The following is a 17595-nucleotide window of genomic DNA, read 5'->3' as shown; positions in this document are numbered from 1 at the left end:
ATGCACTGAATAATTATCCTTTAAGTGCCAGCATTCATCATCAATTCACGCATCTTTTCTCTTTCTCCCTTATCTTCTCAATCTCATACTTATTTTGGGGATTTAGTATAGGGACATGGCAGAATATCATATTTTAAGATTCGAGGTCCCTTTACCAATTAGAAAATAGACATTATTTTTAGATATTTAAATCGAATAAATTAATGTTTATTTGGATAAAAACTAAGATTAAAGTAATACAAATATCGAAGTTTTCTTTTATTTTCATGTCCTTCCTTAGATCTACATATCTTAAAACAAAATCATTTTTTTAACCTAAAAACAACGATCACCTATAGACAACATATTGTATAAATCAACCATCACTTATAAACACTTCATTCTTATTTACATTTAAGTTGTTCCCATCTCTCTCTTTCCTATGTAACACATTTATTATTTAATCCTATTAGTGTATAATGTTGATGAACATCTATATAACAAAACAGAGTGGGTTTTGATGATTAGGACAAAATAAATGCACCATTGTGCTTACTTGGACAACCATGTGGACATCTTACTAGGATGAAGTAAATGAGGAGGAGGCTACCCTCTAATCTAAGGTGGATCCTAATCTTTGATGTAATCCAACGCCACCTACTGCCGCGCTTTCTGCATATGAGCTGAAACGAATGCCAAAACCCCTCATCTCCCTTCGCGCCCGATGCGTTACAATCTTAAAGCATAAAATCTCTTCCTTATCAATATCAAAACCAAAAAATTTTCTTAGGTCTCTGGTTGTTAGGAAATCTTCTTCTTTCCCAAATCTTCATAGCAGAAGAAATAACCAAAGCCATCACTTGCCCAGATCTTCTGCAAAAAAAGAATCACACAAAAATTCTCAAGGTCAACATCGAAAATTTTAAATTTCCTCTTTATTTCTTTCGCTTAAATGATTGATGATCTTCATATGAGTATGAAAAGATTTAAAATTTTCATTTAGATTTCTGTTATACCCTCTTCCTCTTTCTAAAATTTCTATTTTACAAATGATTGTTTGGTAGTTTTTCAAAGTGGAAGAAGTAGAAACCCTAACCCAATTCCTAATTTATTTCTTTTTCTCTCTCCAAAATTTCTGTAGTATAAAATGGTTTGATAGTTATCTAATGGTGGTAGTCTGGTAGAGGTAAAAACCCTTTCTCTCTCCAAAATTTCTGTAGTATAAGAGTTTTAGATGTGCCGCCTACTTGCTTCATTGGGGCTGATTGTTGTTACATTAAATCTCTTAAACTCCTCTCACTCAAACCACTTTGTCCATTGAGCAATTTAATTTGTGCAACCTAATTTGAATCACTATCTCTTTGAAATATTTTTGTGTATTTGGTGGTTTTTGGAAGTTTCTAATGAACAGGTTTCTTGAAATGGAAGACGAAATTATCGAACAGTCAAGTCGAGATCATTTTAGATTGGTTTCAAATTAGCCATTTCAATAGTTTATAAATATTGGGAATGATCAACGTATGATTCTTCTTCGCTCGTGTACTTTGTAGAAGTGAGTTCACATCGACCCTAATTACACCTACATATTGGTTTTTTTATCATCTATTATGATAATTTGAAATTTTCATTAGTTTTCCTTTTGTTTATGTTGAAAGCAAGACCAACTTATGGAAGTTGCATGTATTTCTTTCTGTTCCCTCATTGTGAAAATTTGTGTAAAATTCTATGGATAGGAATCTATCACCGCGATCTCCTCGTTCACAATCGTTGATTACTGCGCCCTGCATCACTCTATGATAAATGGAGGAATTATGGTTTTAAAACATACGAAGTGGAAACGGATATTTCGTCTTGTGTTGTTTACTTCTCCTTCCCTGTGTGTTTTTCCTTTTTTTGCTTTAGAGATAGTTTGAAAAAGAATAAGGATTTGTCGGAAATATAATCTCTGCCTGAAAGAAAAATAAATTTCAAGGTAAGACATTTTAATTTCAAGGTAAAACTAATTTAGCTCTGACATTTTCCTCTGAATTTGTTGATTTCATTCAGTTTGTACTTGATGTCTTAATGTTTTCGTTCATACTTATTGCCTGAAATAATCTATCTACCTTTTGATTTTCAGCGGCTTCGTCTCCTACACCCTTCGTCCTCGATCACTTCCAAGGTCCATGCTTTAAAGTAAGTTATTTTTTGTCTTCAATTTTTCTTCTTAATTCACTGAAGTAAGTAAATCTTCTCCCTTCATACTGTGACTCGCATTTTATGTTTGCTTACTCTCTCCCATTGCCCATGTCGATGAAGGAATTTCATGTCGTCTTAGGTCCCGTTATTTTGTTTGTGCGATTTTATTTTGTATTTCAGAAATTTAGTTGTTGTGTGAGGTTGTTCGATGAAAATCATCTATCAATTCAAAAGTCATATTTTTTCAAGAACTCAACTTATTTTATTCTTTCTTCCTACCCTAAATAAAATTTGATGCTATTTTTGATGTGGTAGGTTTTTACCACATGAATTTCTTGCTATTGCAATACAAATGGATTTCTAATATAAATGTTGATCTGCATATTTGTTTGCCACCGATTTTTTATGAATGAAGTTGCACCATTTTACAAACTTTCATGAACAATGGTCGACGAAGTTTCCAAATTGAATATCGAGACAGGTTTTAGTTTCTTTTGCTGATATATGACGAGGTAATACTAAAGTGATCTTTGAGTAAGTATATATCCATTATGTTTTGTTTGTACACAATTAGTTATGTGTGGATAGAGTTATTCCAATCGAACTTCTGGCTCAATAATTTATTCAGTTTTACCCTTGCACTTTATTTGCAAAATTTGTCTCTGACTCGAGTCACTAGACATTATTTTTTCATCACTTTCTTGATAATGTTCTTGTAGGATAAAACTTTGGACGGGGATTTTTTAACAACTGTATGGCTCTTAAGATTAGTTTTAAGGACTCGCCATGTTGAAGAATCAATTCCAAGTTGGATTATAATTTGTGTAAGTCCAATATATGTTCTCTCCCTCTCTCTATTTATATGTTTCGGCAATTTCTCATGGCTATCTATACTGAAACCAAATGAGTTGTGGCTATTCATGGACATCTTCTTGATTTAAGGTTATAAACCAATAGTTGTAACAGATTGGGACGTTGTTATTTGTTTGGTATATCAAAATTTATGCTTTCATGCCTTCACACAAGCATCCTGTGGTCCTGTACTCCTGCTTCTATTCAAATCCGACATGTGTTGGGTGATCGTCCGGGACTTGAATCATCCAAGTTAAGTAAAATGGAAGAGGTAAGGGGTTCTATCCTTACAATTGTCTGCTAACTTGTTATAATTTTGTTTTCACATCCATGTCTAATGTAGTATTCACATCAACAGTGCATGGTTCATCTACTACCTTCTGAAACCTAATTGGTTCATTCTTCAAAAATCTAATACCTAGATTAAGACCAACTACTACGGATTCATTCTTATCTGGTCAATTTGATTTAAGGTTGATTTTATCAAATATTTTCTGAAATCTACCTTATCACAATCACTTTAGGGGCTGGATCTTGGTTCTCATTTGAACATTTATAGAAGTGATGGTTACCTTGTAACGGGTCATGCTCACTGATCAGTTCTCTATTTCATTAAAGCTACAACAATTTGGTATAAATCGAAGTAAAAGTGTATACTCTGAAGTGCAAAAACGATTACTTCATAACTAAAGAGAAAATTTCATATTTTGAACTAACCTTACCTAAAATCTGTTTTAGTTATTGGCAGGTGTTGTAATGGTGCTCGGATAAGAGTATATATGTTCTCTAAAGTTGAGCAAATATGTTACGCAAAGTTGAGGTTCCTGTTAGTCTACATATGTAGTCAACTTTGAAGAGTCGTGAGCATAAATGGTTATATATTTTAAACATAGACACCACTCTTCTTCTTCCATTCTCGAAGGAATTCGTGGTAATTCTTCTTTTACATTTCAGGTTGGCTGCAACTATCAACATTCTCTATTTGTTCTGTTGGCTTCTCAAAGGTAAACAATTTCCAATTATCCTTTGACCTAAGTTTGTTAATTAGTTAAATTGTTTTCTACTTTTCTCTAATATATTTTCTTAGAAAAGTGTTTGAACAAATTTGAATGTGAACTTCACATTGTGTTACATAGTAAATTTCTTCATGATTTTTTTTTTATGAAAAATCGATTATGTTTTTAATTTGACCAATAAGAATTGAGTTCACTAATGAGTTAGCTGCACAGAGTCAGCGACATCTTCTTTCAGTATAAAAGAGTCACATATACAAGACTTTCATGGCCACAGAAGTGATGCCCTGGATCTGTGTTGGTCAAACTCTAATGCAAGTAACACTTCCACATAAAACTAGCAAGCCATTGAACATGAATTTGAGGCCACTCTTTTCTGCAGATGGTTATAGTTATTAAAAATTCAGATGAAATTAGAAGATGTTTTGTAACCATGGGTTGGCAGTTGACTATATTAGTTTAAAATTTGAGAGTACATGCTATAATATGTATGGTGTTTCATAGAAATGTATGTTCCCCATGGTACCAGTTGTCTCTAGAAGAAGAAAGACAAACCAAAATAACAACAGAATTAGGTACTTTTTACAAAGATCACAACAGTGTATTTTTTCGTAAAATTTCTACTATTTCCTACTATCTCGGTCAATCTTTTTATACTTAAATCTCTTTTGTAGCATAAATATTTTGACTGTTTTGTTCCTTGTAGGTATGAGAGAATTATCCACAGTTGTATTTTGAGATTCATGGATACGAATAATGCACAAAATATATAGATTTGATGAAAGGGAGATGGTAACACTATTTCACTTCCATTGGCATGATTATTCACATCATAAACTACTAAAACTACATGTAGCCATACAGTTCCCATGAACTTCGGAACAAGATGTGAAGCAATTTAGAGAACATACTGAATTGTATAAAACCCTTGAGCGTTCAATAGACTCTACTTCATTTGTGATCCAAGTACTCTGAGAACTTCGATCTTGCAGAAGAGTAAATTTCAAATAATTGCACGTTTATCATTTTAAAAGAATATGAGATCTTAGATATGCCATCTCATACAAAAATCCAAAAATGGGAAGAAGACATACCAAAAATGTTTCTCATTTTAAAATGATCGGAGTCTTGCTATTTCTCAAAAAAATTGTTGAGAAGACGAATCAAAGCGTGTCATGACAAACTATTTAGGGGCAAGACGAACGACATGTATGCTTGATAATCTGTTGGTTATGTTTTCATTCTTCTTAAAATTCTTCTTTTAATTTTATATCACGAATATGTTAATATTTCACTATTATGATTTAGATCTTAGTCTATCTTTAACACAACCTTCGGCGGAGAATATAACATGTTATTAATGTGATAGAGTGGTTTGTTTGGGTCAACCAAGCAATAATTTGTTTGAGTCAATCAAGCAATAATAGTCCGTATTTAGTTCTGAGTTTCAAATATATTTTGTTAGAAAATTGTGGTCATTAAGAGTATTATATTGAGATCGTTTGTTTGGGTTCACTCAGGTTTACAGATTTGAGCAATATTTAGGAGCCTGTGAGACCTGCAAAAACTGACTAACAAGTTATACACAATGATGCCATTTGTGTATGAAATTAGCTGAGGAATGACAATCAAAAATTTAAAGATGCAATTTTCTATCCACGATCAAAGAGTTAGTGATATTCCTTTTCTTTGGTTTTAGTATACCTAAAACAAAAAATATCCAGGAGGTTTACAAATCCAAAAGGTATTGTTTTATGTTTGCGATTCGAGGTAACTTGTGACAATAATTTTTTTCTTTATCAATATCTTCCTCGTGTTCGAGACCATTTCGACCAGAACATTTGATGTGGCTCATGGATTCAATTGGTTCTGGTATGGTACTGATGTGGTACTGATGTGGCTTAGACCAGTTTATTGAACTAGAGTTATTTGTTGCCATGTTTATATTGTCTTTTCCTTTACTTATATTTTTCATTTTTCTCATTTTCCACATGTACATGATTCTTTGTTCAAACTGGACGAACATCGTAGCCAGCTCCAAGGCCATTCAAAAGAATTACGAGGAATTTGTTGTTCTTTTCGTATTTGTATTTTTCCCATTATTTATTGAGGAGTTTGTATTTATTTTTTAGTGAAAATATTCAATCAGTCTTTTTATTCTTCACGTAATGTGATTAATGATTTCATTAACAGGAAGTGGATTTAACTTACATTTCGGCTACAGTGATCACTTTTTTTTGTAGCCAGAATTTCGGCCACTGTGGTCGAAATATGCCCAAAATTTCGACCAATATTCATATTTCGACAATAATGGTCGAAATTTTGCGCATATTTCGACCATATCAGTCGAAATTTTGGACATATTTCGATTACTTCGTCCGAAATTTTCCTGTTAAATTTTATTTCACGATTTGTTCCGTGTTTTTCGATACAAAAATAAATTTTTTTTTATTAAAAAATTTAATCTTTTTGTGATTAGTTTTAAATATTAAAGTAATATTAATATTGTCATTTGAAAGTAAATATATGATGATTTATTTGTTTTTAAGAGAAAAATGTCTACTTACCAAAAGGACTAATGTCCTTTTACTAATCGTGTCCCAATAAAGTTGAGACAGGTCCCTTTACCAAAGACCTTATTTTGGAAGGATATAATACAAATATGTAACAAGTTTAGAGAGAATTTAGGAGAGATTTGAGAAAGCTTTAAACAGGGAAGGTAATTGTTGGAATTCAAAATCTTCTCTGGAGTTGCCCAAATAATGGGAACAATATCTCATTCTTTCCTGTTCTCTTTCTCGTCTCCAGAGAAAGTTTTGGAGAAATGATTCTTGAGTGAGAAATCTGGTTTTCTCTTGACAGTAGAGAGAAAGAGCTCGGTTTTGGGAAGTTCTTGATTGGGTCAGATTGATTTATTTTAGTGATGGAAAGATTGATGAACAGATTGAGATACATATTTTAGAAATTTGATTTAGGTGCTGATTGGAAGAAGGATTTCGGTTCAAATTCATCATTTATTTTAGAGACAAAGATTAATCTCGGTTGGCAAAGATATTTTTATTCTAAGAGTAAGAAACTTTCTGATTTAGAGAGAGAGAGAGAGAATGTGATGTAGAGGAATTGGCCGAGAAATATATGGATGAGATCGAAGCGGTCAAATACAAGGATGACAGACTAAAACGGCCAAAATCGAAGTTACGGGTGTCGGAATTGAACGAAATTTTGAGGGATGGTGCGAAATAGCGTTCCGGTCATTCGTTGTCGCTTTGCCACAACGGGCCCACTTTGAGGGGCAAATTCCATCGTTTAGGGTCTCAAAACGGACTTTTACTCGTTTTTTTCTATTTTTGGTAATTATTTTCAGTTTAGGATTACTACTATTCTAGTATTTTATTTTTTAGGAGTTTCTATTGGAGTTTGACCAAGATTAGGAAACCCTAAGTCTATATAATGGGGGCTTAGAAGTTGTTTCAGTCATTCATTCAATCAATAAAATTCAGTATTTTAGTATTCTTGTTATCAATTTCGGTTCAATAGTCTTTAGACGGAGTTCTAAGGCTTTTATCAGTTTTTCCGCTGCGTCAGAATGGGAATCAGATTACTATCTTCTTCTCCTTCTTTTCTCTTATAAAAACAGAACAGAGCACAGGGCCGTGCCTGAGATTTTGAGGGCCCAGTGCCAAATTTTATTTTGGGCCAATTATATAGTCAATTGTGAAAAAAATATAAAGAACGAGCTCAAAATAATTTGATATAAAATTAATACTTGATGGATCAAAGAGAAAAAACGTAAGAAAACAATATAAAGAAAATTAGTGGCACGCCAAAATTAAGAGAAAACAAATATACCGATCTAAAATTAAATGATTGTTTTTTTCTTTTTGAAAAACTACATAGGAGTCAATAACTTGAACACACCTGCCCTTAATAATGCACTAACCGAAGCAGGATTCCATGTTGTCGTGTAAACTCGAGCTTTGTAACATGAATCTCGAGCCAAGCCAACCTTATTGTTATTTCAAGGGAAGCTCACAATTGAAGTAGATTCTGTTGCTTCCTAATGTCATAAAAAATCGGTAGAAGCTTGAACACACAAGTATCACCGAGCAGCAACATACTTTCCTCCATAGAGAAAAAAAATATGCTAACATTGTGACTCGAACCTGTGGCAAAAAGTTGGAAGCCTGAACTCCTTACCATCTAAGCTAAGGGACATTTCAAGTCAACTTATGTTTCTAAGCGTATATGTAACGTTAGCTTCAGACCATTACTACAAATGGGCCCTTAGCGGCGGGGGGCCCTATGCGGCCGCCCTGCCCGCACGGGCCCAAGCACGGCCCTGACAGAGCAACATGGGAGATGATCTTCTTTTTGGGGGGCAAGAACAGAGTCCCAGGTAGAATATAATTTTGTGATGTTCTTCTTCTTTCTCTCAAAGCTTAAAGGATGCATTTTCAGAGAGAAAAAGAAGAACATACCTTCTGTATAGAGAGAAGAAGAAAAAGGGATCACCCTAGAAGAACAGAGAAGCTTTCGAGTCTTTACTTGTACTTTTTCCCTGTAATTTGATGTTTTAGTGAGATATAGAGAAGAGCTGAGAGATATAGAAATGGCTTACTATTGGGTTTTATTTTGTTTCTTCTTTTCTAAAAGATAAAACAGAGAGAAAGACAGAGAGGATTATAGAGCAAGAAACAGAGTGAAAGAGAAGAGAGAGTGTTTGTAGAAAGAAAGTAAGAGAAGGAGCATAAACAAAAAGGAATATGTAACTGCTTACAATCTCATTAATGCTCATCATCACCAAGATTAAGTAGTTCATCATTTGGTGATATACCTCTTTCCTTTCTTTTAATCTTAGTTATTATATTACTACTTTCTGAATAAATATGATTATGAAAAGTATGAATAGCTAAATCCTCATCTAGAGTGAAGATAGAATTTCGAGCATGAGTAATTAGTTTATTTTTTTTCTTCATGATTCTCATCGATTCGCATTATTGTTTAACTAGGCTTTAGTTGATTCCATCGAATGATGATAGTAACTTCATCGTTTATACTTATAACTTGATATGCCATGCTTAGGAATAAATTCCTTGGATGATTTATGCTTGACATTTGATAGACGATATTTGGGATATGATTATTTAGGAATGAATGTTTGTGTAGTTCATTATAGATATATTTGTTTAAAAGGTTAAATTTTCCGATGTTTAGATAATGCCATTTTTCTAAATGTTGAGTTATAAAGTTACAGAATCAAGATAAGAAAAGGGTGAAATTATTTATGAGAGTTCGAGGTGGATTCCGATCTCTAGGGTTTTACCTCATTTTGATATCTTCGACAACTAGTTCTTAGTTTTTTTTTTTGTAAAAGTATTTTATTATTTTATCACAGAAACCCAATTTTAAAGAAAACGTGTTACTTCCTAGTTTTAGAATAGGTTTGACTAGTCTCTGTGGATCGACCCCGGTCTTACCGGGATTTTACTACTTGACCACCGTGCACTTGCGGTATAGACCTTTTAGGCCCATCATCTCACTAATCAACTCCACTAACGGGTCCAAAATTCAGCGCTGAAATCGACCATTGCCTTGTAAGAGGGTTGGGGGGTCATAAAACGGGTTCGATATCAACACATATTCGAGACACTTTCAACATCTCTTAATCAAACGAGTAAGTCTACCAATAATAATCTATATTTTAACTACAAGACCAATCTAATTGTCTTGAGCGACGGAGAGGTTTCCCAGTGCCTCGAAGTTTTTGCCTCCCACCTCGAGAGAAGCAAAATCGAGATTTAACGTAGCAGTCTCATCATTCTGACTGTTTCCAAGAAGACAAATTAGTCTCGATTAACTAACTATGATGATCGGTTGAATGATAGTCATGACTCGGCGACTTAGATGAAACCACACTTCATGGTTGTTAAAACGATAACTTTCCTTGATTGCATATATTTCGGATTTGATAGGTTCTCCTTGGCGATTCGCGGGTCGTATATAGAAAAATGATTTTTGGCATGTCTTTGTTTAAGGTGCCCTTAGGGCGCGGATGGACCGTGCATTCTCACTGGATAGTTCTTTCTCTCTAACAGACCTCATGTCAGGTTAGGAATTAGGTTGGGTAAACCGTGACTCGAATTCACCTTCCCGTGCCTTTCGGTAAGACAGGCTTAACGGACCAAGCAGATTTCTTGTAGACTTCCGTTACTCTTCCAAGACCTACAACAGAGACTCAAGGTTAAATTAGATTTTGTTACCGTCAAGACAGGGCTTAAGACGCCTTAAGGAAGTTGTTCCGGCCTCCTAGTTTTGCGTTTAGGTGACCAAGCTCTTTTGGATTCGCCTACCTGGGATATGGGTTGACCTCTTTATTTATTTGTCGTTTGGTTGACTTCTTGACTTGATCAAAGTAATTTTTTGCATATTCAATAGCATAGTGGACCGTCACTCAAAAAAACAAGAAAACCAGTATCTCTCTCACATATCCTTGCCAAGGGGTGGTACCCTAAGCCTTTAAATATATTATTACTATATTATTAAGTCATGCCCCTAAACCAAAAGGCAAGTATTTATCCATGACCCTGTCCCAAATAACTTTTTTATTGATCTCGTTTGTTTGACGCAGTGGACTTGGGTCCAATTTCTCTCGGGCCATTGTCTCATTCCCTCTATAAAAGTAAAGATAATTCAACTTTTGCCGTGTAAACCCTAGAACTAGCTAAGTTTTGTATATTACTCTCCTATTAAACGTTATAGGGCAATCCACTTATCCACGGCTAATTCCCCTCGCCATAATAAACCCTAAAACTTGTTTAACATACGGTAAGGCAAGCTATAGCTGATTTCACCCACCAAATAATTAATGGAAAATTATCTCCCGGAAGAATTGATGCTCGACATATTTTCTCGCTTACCAGCGGAATCGGTTATACGGTGCAGAGTAGTATGCAAAACATGGCGAAACCTTCTTATTATTACTGATACTAACTTCATCAGTATGCACCTCAATCATCAACTGCATGATACTCATCATAATGATGTAGCCGATGAGCCAGGTTTGAATCTTCTTTGCTTGTCATTTTCATCAAGAAGTATCAATGAAAAGCAACTTTGGTTTAGTGGGTATCCTTATAATGGATATAAAAAGATGATCAATTATTCCCCAAATAGTAGTTTCATTGTTGGTTCATGTAATGGTTTGGTTTGTTTTAATGAATATATTTTAAAAGATAAAAACATAAGTGGTTCTAGAATCAGTATATGTAATCCCATCACTAGAGAATACATTCATCTTCCGAACGAACCAAAACTTAACATTCAGAATGAAGTTCACAGTATTGCTACAGGGTTCGGCTACCATCCTTCAACTAATGATTACAAAGTTGTTAGAATCACACGGTACCGTTTCGAAAAAGAGTCATATGTAGAGGTATACTCTCTTGGAAGTGGCAAATGGAGAAACAAAGGTGTAATCCCCTTGTTGTTGCTTCCTTTCAGCTTAGGTACACTTGCAAATGGAGCTCTTCACTTTCTGGAAGAATATGGTAATGATGGTCGTTCCATTTATGCGTTTGATTTGAAGAATGAGGAATTCAATGTCCTCCCTGCTCTCCCTAAGTTCAAGTCTCTTATGTGCACACTCTCTGTATTGGATGGTTGGTTGTGCACGATCGAACGAAAAGAAAAAAGTATGGACTTATGGTTACTTAAGAAGAACAAGATGGACAACAACACTAATATTAATACTAAAGATCAAGGCTTAAAACAAAACAAATACCTCCACTGGAGTTGGGTTAGGGAATTCAGCATACCAAAAAACATCCTTCTCTCCCCTGACTTCATCTTCCAACCATTGACCCTCACAAGAAGTCGCCAACTTGTATTATCTGTGGGTCTTGATATCCAAAATCCCTATTGTTATGACCCAAAAAATGGAAAGTGTGAACGCCTTTCGAATTTGGGATTTATTCAGATAATTCTTCATGTGAACAGCTTTGTCTCATTAGTTTCTCTAGGAGAAAATTCTAAGAAAAGTAGTATTAATGAGATGTTCAAATGATAAATGAGTCCCAATAATTAACAATTGCTCTTAGTTTACTTGTATTTGGCAAAAACTACTCCTTTTTTTGGAGAAACAATCTGTTTTCATTCATATTTTTTTGGATGAAATAACCATATTTCTTCCTAACCTGAAATTCTAGCTCTTTTGGTAATGGATCTGCTGTGATTTGAAGGTGTTCGATAACTTCAATTAGTGCAATGAAATGCTATATTTTGTAGATAATGGAGTTTGGATGTGGTAATTGTTCTATTTTTTGTTTCATAATCTGTTTTTTTTCATCTTTTCTTGTTGGAAACGAAAAGAAATGAACAAAGCGCCTTTAATAGCGAGACCATTAGGGGAAGTTAAATTTCCGTCAAAAGCTAGCAACGATAATGATATGAACTTTTAGGGTGACGTCACCAAGCACACGCCAGAAAAATGTGGTGGGTGAGTCGATGAAAAGTAGATCGTTGATCCAAGAAACTTATCCCACAAACATGATGAGAAAATTATTACACAAAATATCAACCTGGGAAAGAAAGAAATTCCAAGAATAAGAGAAAAATCCGTCCAGTAGATATTCAAGAAAAAGAACCAAACCATACTCGGACAGTTAGGCCCTATCCATAAGCCGACCCGAAGGTTTGGTTACTTAAAAACTCATTCCAAGCCAATCTATTCATGGTTTGGTTTGGTTTAGTTGGATAACTGAACCACAAGGTTAAACTTTAACAAGAACAAAATTTTCAACTTGAAAATCTAGCTTAACCATTAAGTCTCAACTATGACCAAATGTCTGTGTTTTATTTTTTGACTTTATGATTAATTTTTAATATGTGATGATTGTTTGATGTCTTGATGAAACTGACTTAACCATTGAATCTCCACCATCCATCATGTGCAATATATATTAATTGAACTTACGATTAGATAGTAATTCACGAATAGTCGAACTTGGGGTGTCATGTCGGCGGTTGAAATATGAGAGAAGAGGAGGAAAATATAATAAGGGTCATGCCATTTTCGTACTTTTAGGTGAGAAAAAAGATCGCGGCTTTGGAGAATAAAGAAAAATCTCGGGGGAATAAAGATTTTAGTAAACAAGATTTGACCTAAAGCGGTTTTCATTTTAGGTCCAATAATTGAATTTCTTATTTTTTGCCCCATAATCTTCATCCTTTCTGTTCCTCTCTCTCATGGTGCTCTCTATCTCTTCATTTGAAAAACTGAAAAATCCACAGGAGTATCTCTCTCTCTCTCTCTCTCTCTCTCTCTCTCTCTCTCCAAAGATGGCTTTCTCGGTCAAATAAAAACTCTCACAATTAAGCATTAATGGTTATTCTTCCGCTTGTGCTCCCAATCTTAAGAAGAATCTGACCATCCTCTCTCCATACCATGTGACAATTTCCAACAATTGTTGACCTCTCTCTCTATGTAGATCTCTATAGGTAGATCCTTAATCTTAAACAAGCTATTTTCATGATCATTATTTATATCTAGCCATCCAGTTGTATTATAAACCATCTTTCTCCTAAAGCACAATGATGAAAGAAGCTTCAATGGAATCAATACTTGTAAGAAATGGGGGAATGAGCATAGCACTTGCGGCAATCATCTTGTCCTGGTTTACTTTCTCGCTGAAGTCATCAAAGATGGTTCAATAATTCCACCAGGAAGCCTCAAAGCAAAACGAAGAATTGGTTCTTTTTTTATGTTGTAGTCAGCAAGAGTACGACCATCTTTGAGTGTTTACCGGCAAAGATCTAACGTTGCTGATCCGGATGAATCCCTCTCGTCTTGGATCTTAGCTTTGATATCATCAATAGTATCGCTTCACTTGATCTCTAAGGTTATGGTCTTTCCTGTTAGGATTTTCACCTGAATCTTTTCTGAACTTGTTTTCACATATATCAAAACCCTAACTTGGTCATTCTTCAAAGCAGATGACTAAGGGACTATATGTAAGTTTCAGAAGCATTTATGGTGGTTGGGAGAAAGGAAGAGGAGATAAAGATTAGGGAGCAAAAGATAACAAAAAAACGAAGATTTTCTCTAAGTCACATCTTGTTGACCAGAGTCTTTATTCCCCTGAGATTTTTCTTTATTCCCCAAAGCCGCGGAAAGAAAAAAAAAAAGAAAATTTCATAATTTCCCATTGAAAGAGCGGTATGGAGGGGTTATTTCCAAATTCCCCAGATAAGTGAACTTGGGTCCAATTTCACCCGGCCCATCGGACCTTTGTCTGATCCCCTCTATAAAATTATAGATACTTCAAATTCTTGCATTGTAAACCCTAGAGCTAGCTAGGTTTTGTATATTCCCCTTCTCTTAGCCGTGGTGAGGCAAGCAAAAGTTGATTCCACTCATCAAATTATTAATGGAAAACCTTCTCCCAGAAGAACTGATGCTCGACATATTTTCTCGCTTACCGGCGGAATCAGTTATACGGTGCAGAGTAGTATGCAAAACATGGCGAAACCTTCTTATTATTACTGATACTAACTTCATAAGTATGCACCTCCATCATCAACTTCATGATAATCACAACCATTTTCATCACAATGATGTAGCTAATGAGCCAGGTTTGAATCTTCTTTTCTTATCTCGTCCATCAAGAAGTAACAAAGAATACCAACTTTGCTTTAGTGGGTATCCGTACAATGTAAATAAAGAGATAAACAATTATGTCCCTAAGAATATTTTCATGGTTGGTTCATGTAATGGTTTGGTTTGTTTTAGTGAAAGAAAGAAAAGTGGTTCTAGAATCAGTATATGTAATCCCATCACTAGAGAATACATTCATCTTCCAGAAGGACCAAAACTTAATATTCAGAATGAAGTTCAGAGTATAGGATTTGGCTACCATCCTTCAACTAATGAGTACAAAGTTGTTAGAATCACACGGTACCTTTTCGAAGAACAGGCACATGTAGAGGTATACTCTATTGGAAGTGGCAAATGGAGAGACAAAGGAGTAATCTCCTTAGTGTTCGTTAGTAGCTTAGGTATACTTGCAAATGGAGCTCTTCACTTTCTGGAATATCGTAATGATGGTAGTTCCATTTGTGCATTTGATTTGAAGAATGAGGAATTCAATATCCTCCCTACTCACCCTAAGTTCGAGTATCCACTCTCTGTATTGGATGGTTGGTTGTGCGCGATTGAACGAAAAGGAAAAAGTATGGACTTATGGTTATTTAAGAAGAAAATACACAACACTAATATTAACGTGATCGATCAAGGGTTAAAAGAAAAAAAATACCTCAACTGGAGTTGGATTAGGGAATTCAGCATACTAGATAACACCATACTCTCCGACTTCATCTTTCGACCATTGGCCCTCACAAGAAGTGGCCAGCTTATACTCTCTGTAGATTATGCTCTAAAAAATATCTATCGTTATGACCCAAAAAATAGAAAGTGTGAACACCTTCCGAATTTGGGATTTGATCAGATAATTCTTCATGTGAACAGCTTTGTCTCATTAGTTTCTCTAGGAGAAAACTCTAAGAAAAGTAGTATTAATGAGATGTTCAAGTGATAAATGAGTTATGATTCCCAATAATTAACAATTGCTCTATTTCCAACATTTAGTTTACTTATATTTTGCAAAAGAGAAACTACTTTTTTTTTGGAGAAACAATCTGTTTTATTCATATTTTTTTGGATAAAATAAACCATATTTCTTCCTGACCTGAAATTCTAGCTCTTTTGGTAATGGATCTGCTGTGATTGAAGGTGGTCGATAACTTCAATTAGTGCAATGAAATGCTATATTTTGTAGATAATGGAGTTTGAATGTGTTAATTGTTCTATTTTTTGTTTCAGAATTTTTTTTTTTTCTTTTTGGTGTCTCGTAGCAAGGACTGTTGATTTCTATTTCTATACCTGACCTATGGAGTAATCTTTTAACCTCAAATGGTACGACGTCTATTATGATCTTCAACCTAAAAAATGAATTTGTCTTCAATGGCTTAGTGAAAATGTCGACAATTTTTTTTTAATTCGTAAAATTTCATTTCAATCTCTTTGTCATTCATGAGATTTTGATTGGACCCAGTTTATCTAAGAATAAGTTTATCAATCCCACTTCAAATACAATATCAGGTCTAGTGGAAGTCAACTAACGAAGACTACTGACTAGACTTTTATAATATTACACTAAATGGAAGGGTATTGCATCTGGTGTTGGATCTAAACTCCCGATAGGAAATAGACGGCTAAACTTATATCTTGAGTAACCGACTGAGTTGCTTTAATATATAAGATGTTAGATTCACAAATTCAACCATACAACGTTAGTGTTCAAACATTTCCTTGGCTCAATAATATTATTCATTGCATTAGAATTAACCATTTTGATCTGTTCTAGGATAATTGCAACATATTTCTTCTATGATATGGAAATTTCTTCCCTTCTTGATGGACTTCAAGATTGAGAAAATAAGACATAAGCTCCAAATATGTCATATCATATTTGTTAGTCATTGTCTCCTTAAATTCTTCTAACAAAGTTGTATCAGTCCTTATGAATATTTAATCATCTCTGTACAAACATAAAATGAGGACATTTTCATGAAAGTTAAACTCGATATACATAATAAGGTAATAAGGACATTTTTCAAAACCACTCTCCAATCAAAAGGTATCACCAATACGAGTTTACCAAACCCTTGATGCATGTTTCACTATCTAAAGACCTTTTTCAACATCACTACGTCCAACCTTTTTCCACATAGCAACGACGTTGATCAACATAGACTTTCTTATGAAGGACATCATTTAGAAAAGCACATCTGGCATCAATTTGATGCATTTTCAACTTATTTTTGGCAGCTTAAATAGAGTTATTTTTGTATTTGAACGGTCAACTGACCATGTAGTATTTCTGGACGTTAGAAAGTCAGACAGTTAAAAAGTTGTTAGGTGGGCACCAAAAACCTAGACCTCGGGTTTCCAAGTCGACATGTAAGCATGCAAAAGAATGGTCCTCGTAGTTAGGTAGCTAGGTAGGCGAGGGATTGGGTGAAGGATATGTCCTTCGATCAAGATGGAAATGTACTCAATTTGTCGGGTAATACAAATGATGAAGATCATCAAGTTCGGTCATTGAAGGGATCACAATGTTTATTTAAAAACTAACTAAGATTTGCAACTCACTCATATGACTCACAACTAACGACGACCGGATCCTACAATGGGTCATACAAAAGAGTATTGACTCGATCGGAGGAAATGACTAGAGGGAATGTGACAGAAGCAGGGAATGGATCCCGGCCAAGGAGATGTCCAACTGGGTAGGCTAGGAGACGTCCTAAACCTTAAACCCTAGAGTCGGGCCGGGCACTTGGGCCAAAGGGATGGGTGTCGGCATGGCCAAGGCCAAGCCCAAGGCCGATCCAGTGGGGCTGGGACACAAGGCTTGGTCGGCCAAGTAATCTCACTGGGAATGGAATACTTGGCAGCACCCTTATGTGAGTGGGATTCATCCCTTTTGAGGAAACCCCAATCAGATTAATAATTCAG

At 34.9% G+C, this 17595-nt stretch overlaps 2 protein-coding genes and 1 long non-coding RNA gene across 8 annotated transcripts; all 3 read left to right on the top strand.

The window, feature by feature from the left end:
* Positions 1-949: 949 nt before the first annotated feature.
* Positions 950-6059, top strand: LOC147544586 (uncharacterized). Of its 6 annotated transcripts, none has more exons than XR_015239599.1 (8): positions 950-1531; positions 1713-1951; positions 2099-2154; positions 2877-2981; positions 3115-3280; positions 3534-3882; positions 3964-4013; positions 4729-5492. It is a non-coding gene; the product is annotated as an uncharacterized LOC147544586 (long non-coding RNA). The 6 variants fall into 6 exon arrangements; XR_015239597.1 differs by having other exon boundaries at positions 2877-3280; positions 3534-3652; positions 3748-3882; XR_015239600.1 differs by lacking the exon at positions 4729-5492 and adding an exon at positions 5543-6059 and having other exon boundaries at positions 2877-3280.
* A 4828-nt stretch (positions 6060-10887) lies between these two features.
* Positions 10888-12084, top strand: LOC147544585 (F-box protein At3g07870-like). Its single transcript, XM_086635733.1, has one exon. It carries the CDS (start codon positions 10888-10890, stop codon positions 12082-12084), a length of 1197 nt encoding a protein of 398 aa, XP_086491859.1.
* A 2277-nt stretch (positions 12085-14361) lies between these two features.
* On the top strand, positions 14362-15857 carry LOC147544584 (F-box protein At3g07870-like). Its single transcript, XM_086637022.1, has one exon. The coding sequence runs from the start codon at positions 14447-14449 to the stop codon at positions 15608-15610; it is 1164 nt and encodes a 387-aa protein (XP_086493148.1). The 5' UTR covers positions 14362-14446; the 3' UTR covers positions 15611-15857.
* The last annotated feature ends 1738 nt before the right edge of the window (positions 15858-17595 follow it).

Source organism: Eschscholzia californica, unplaced genomic scaffold (assembly GCF_041429995.1).
Source record: "Eschscholzia californica isolate CP2 unplaced genomic scaffold, dmEscCali1.0.p SCAF_4, whole genome shotgun sequence".
Lineage (NCBI taxonomy): Eukaryota > Viridiplantae > Streptophyta > Magnoliopsida > Ranunculales > Papaveraceae > Eschscholzia > Eschscholzia californica.
The sequence above is the reverse complement of the archived record's forward strand: the minus strand, read 5'-3'. Positions and strand labels throughout refer to the sequence as shown.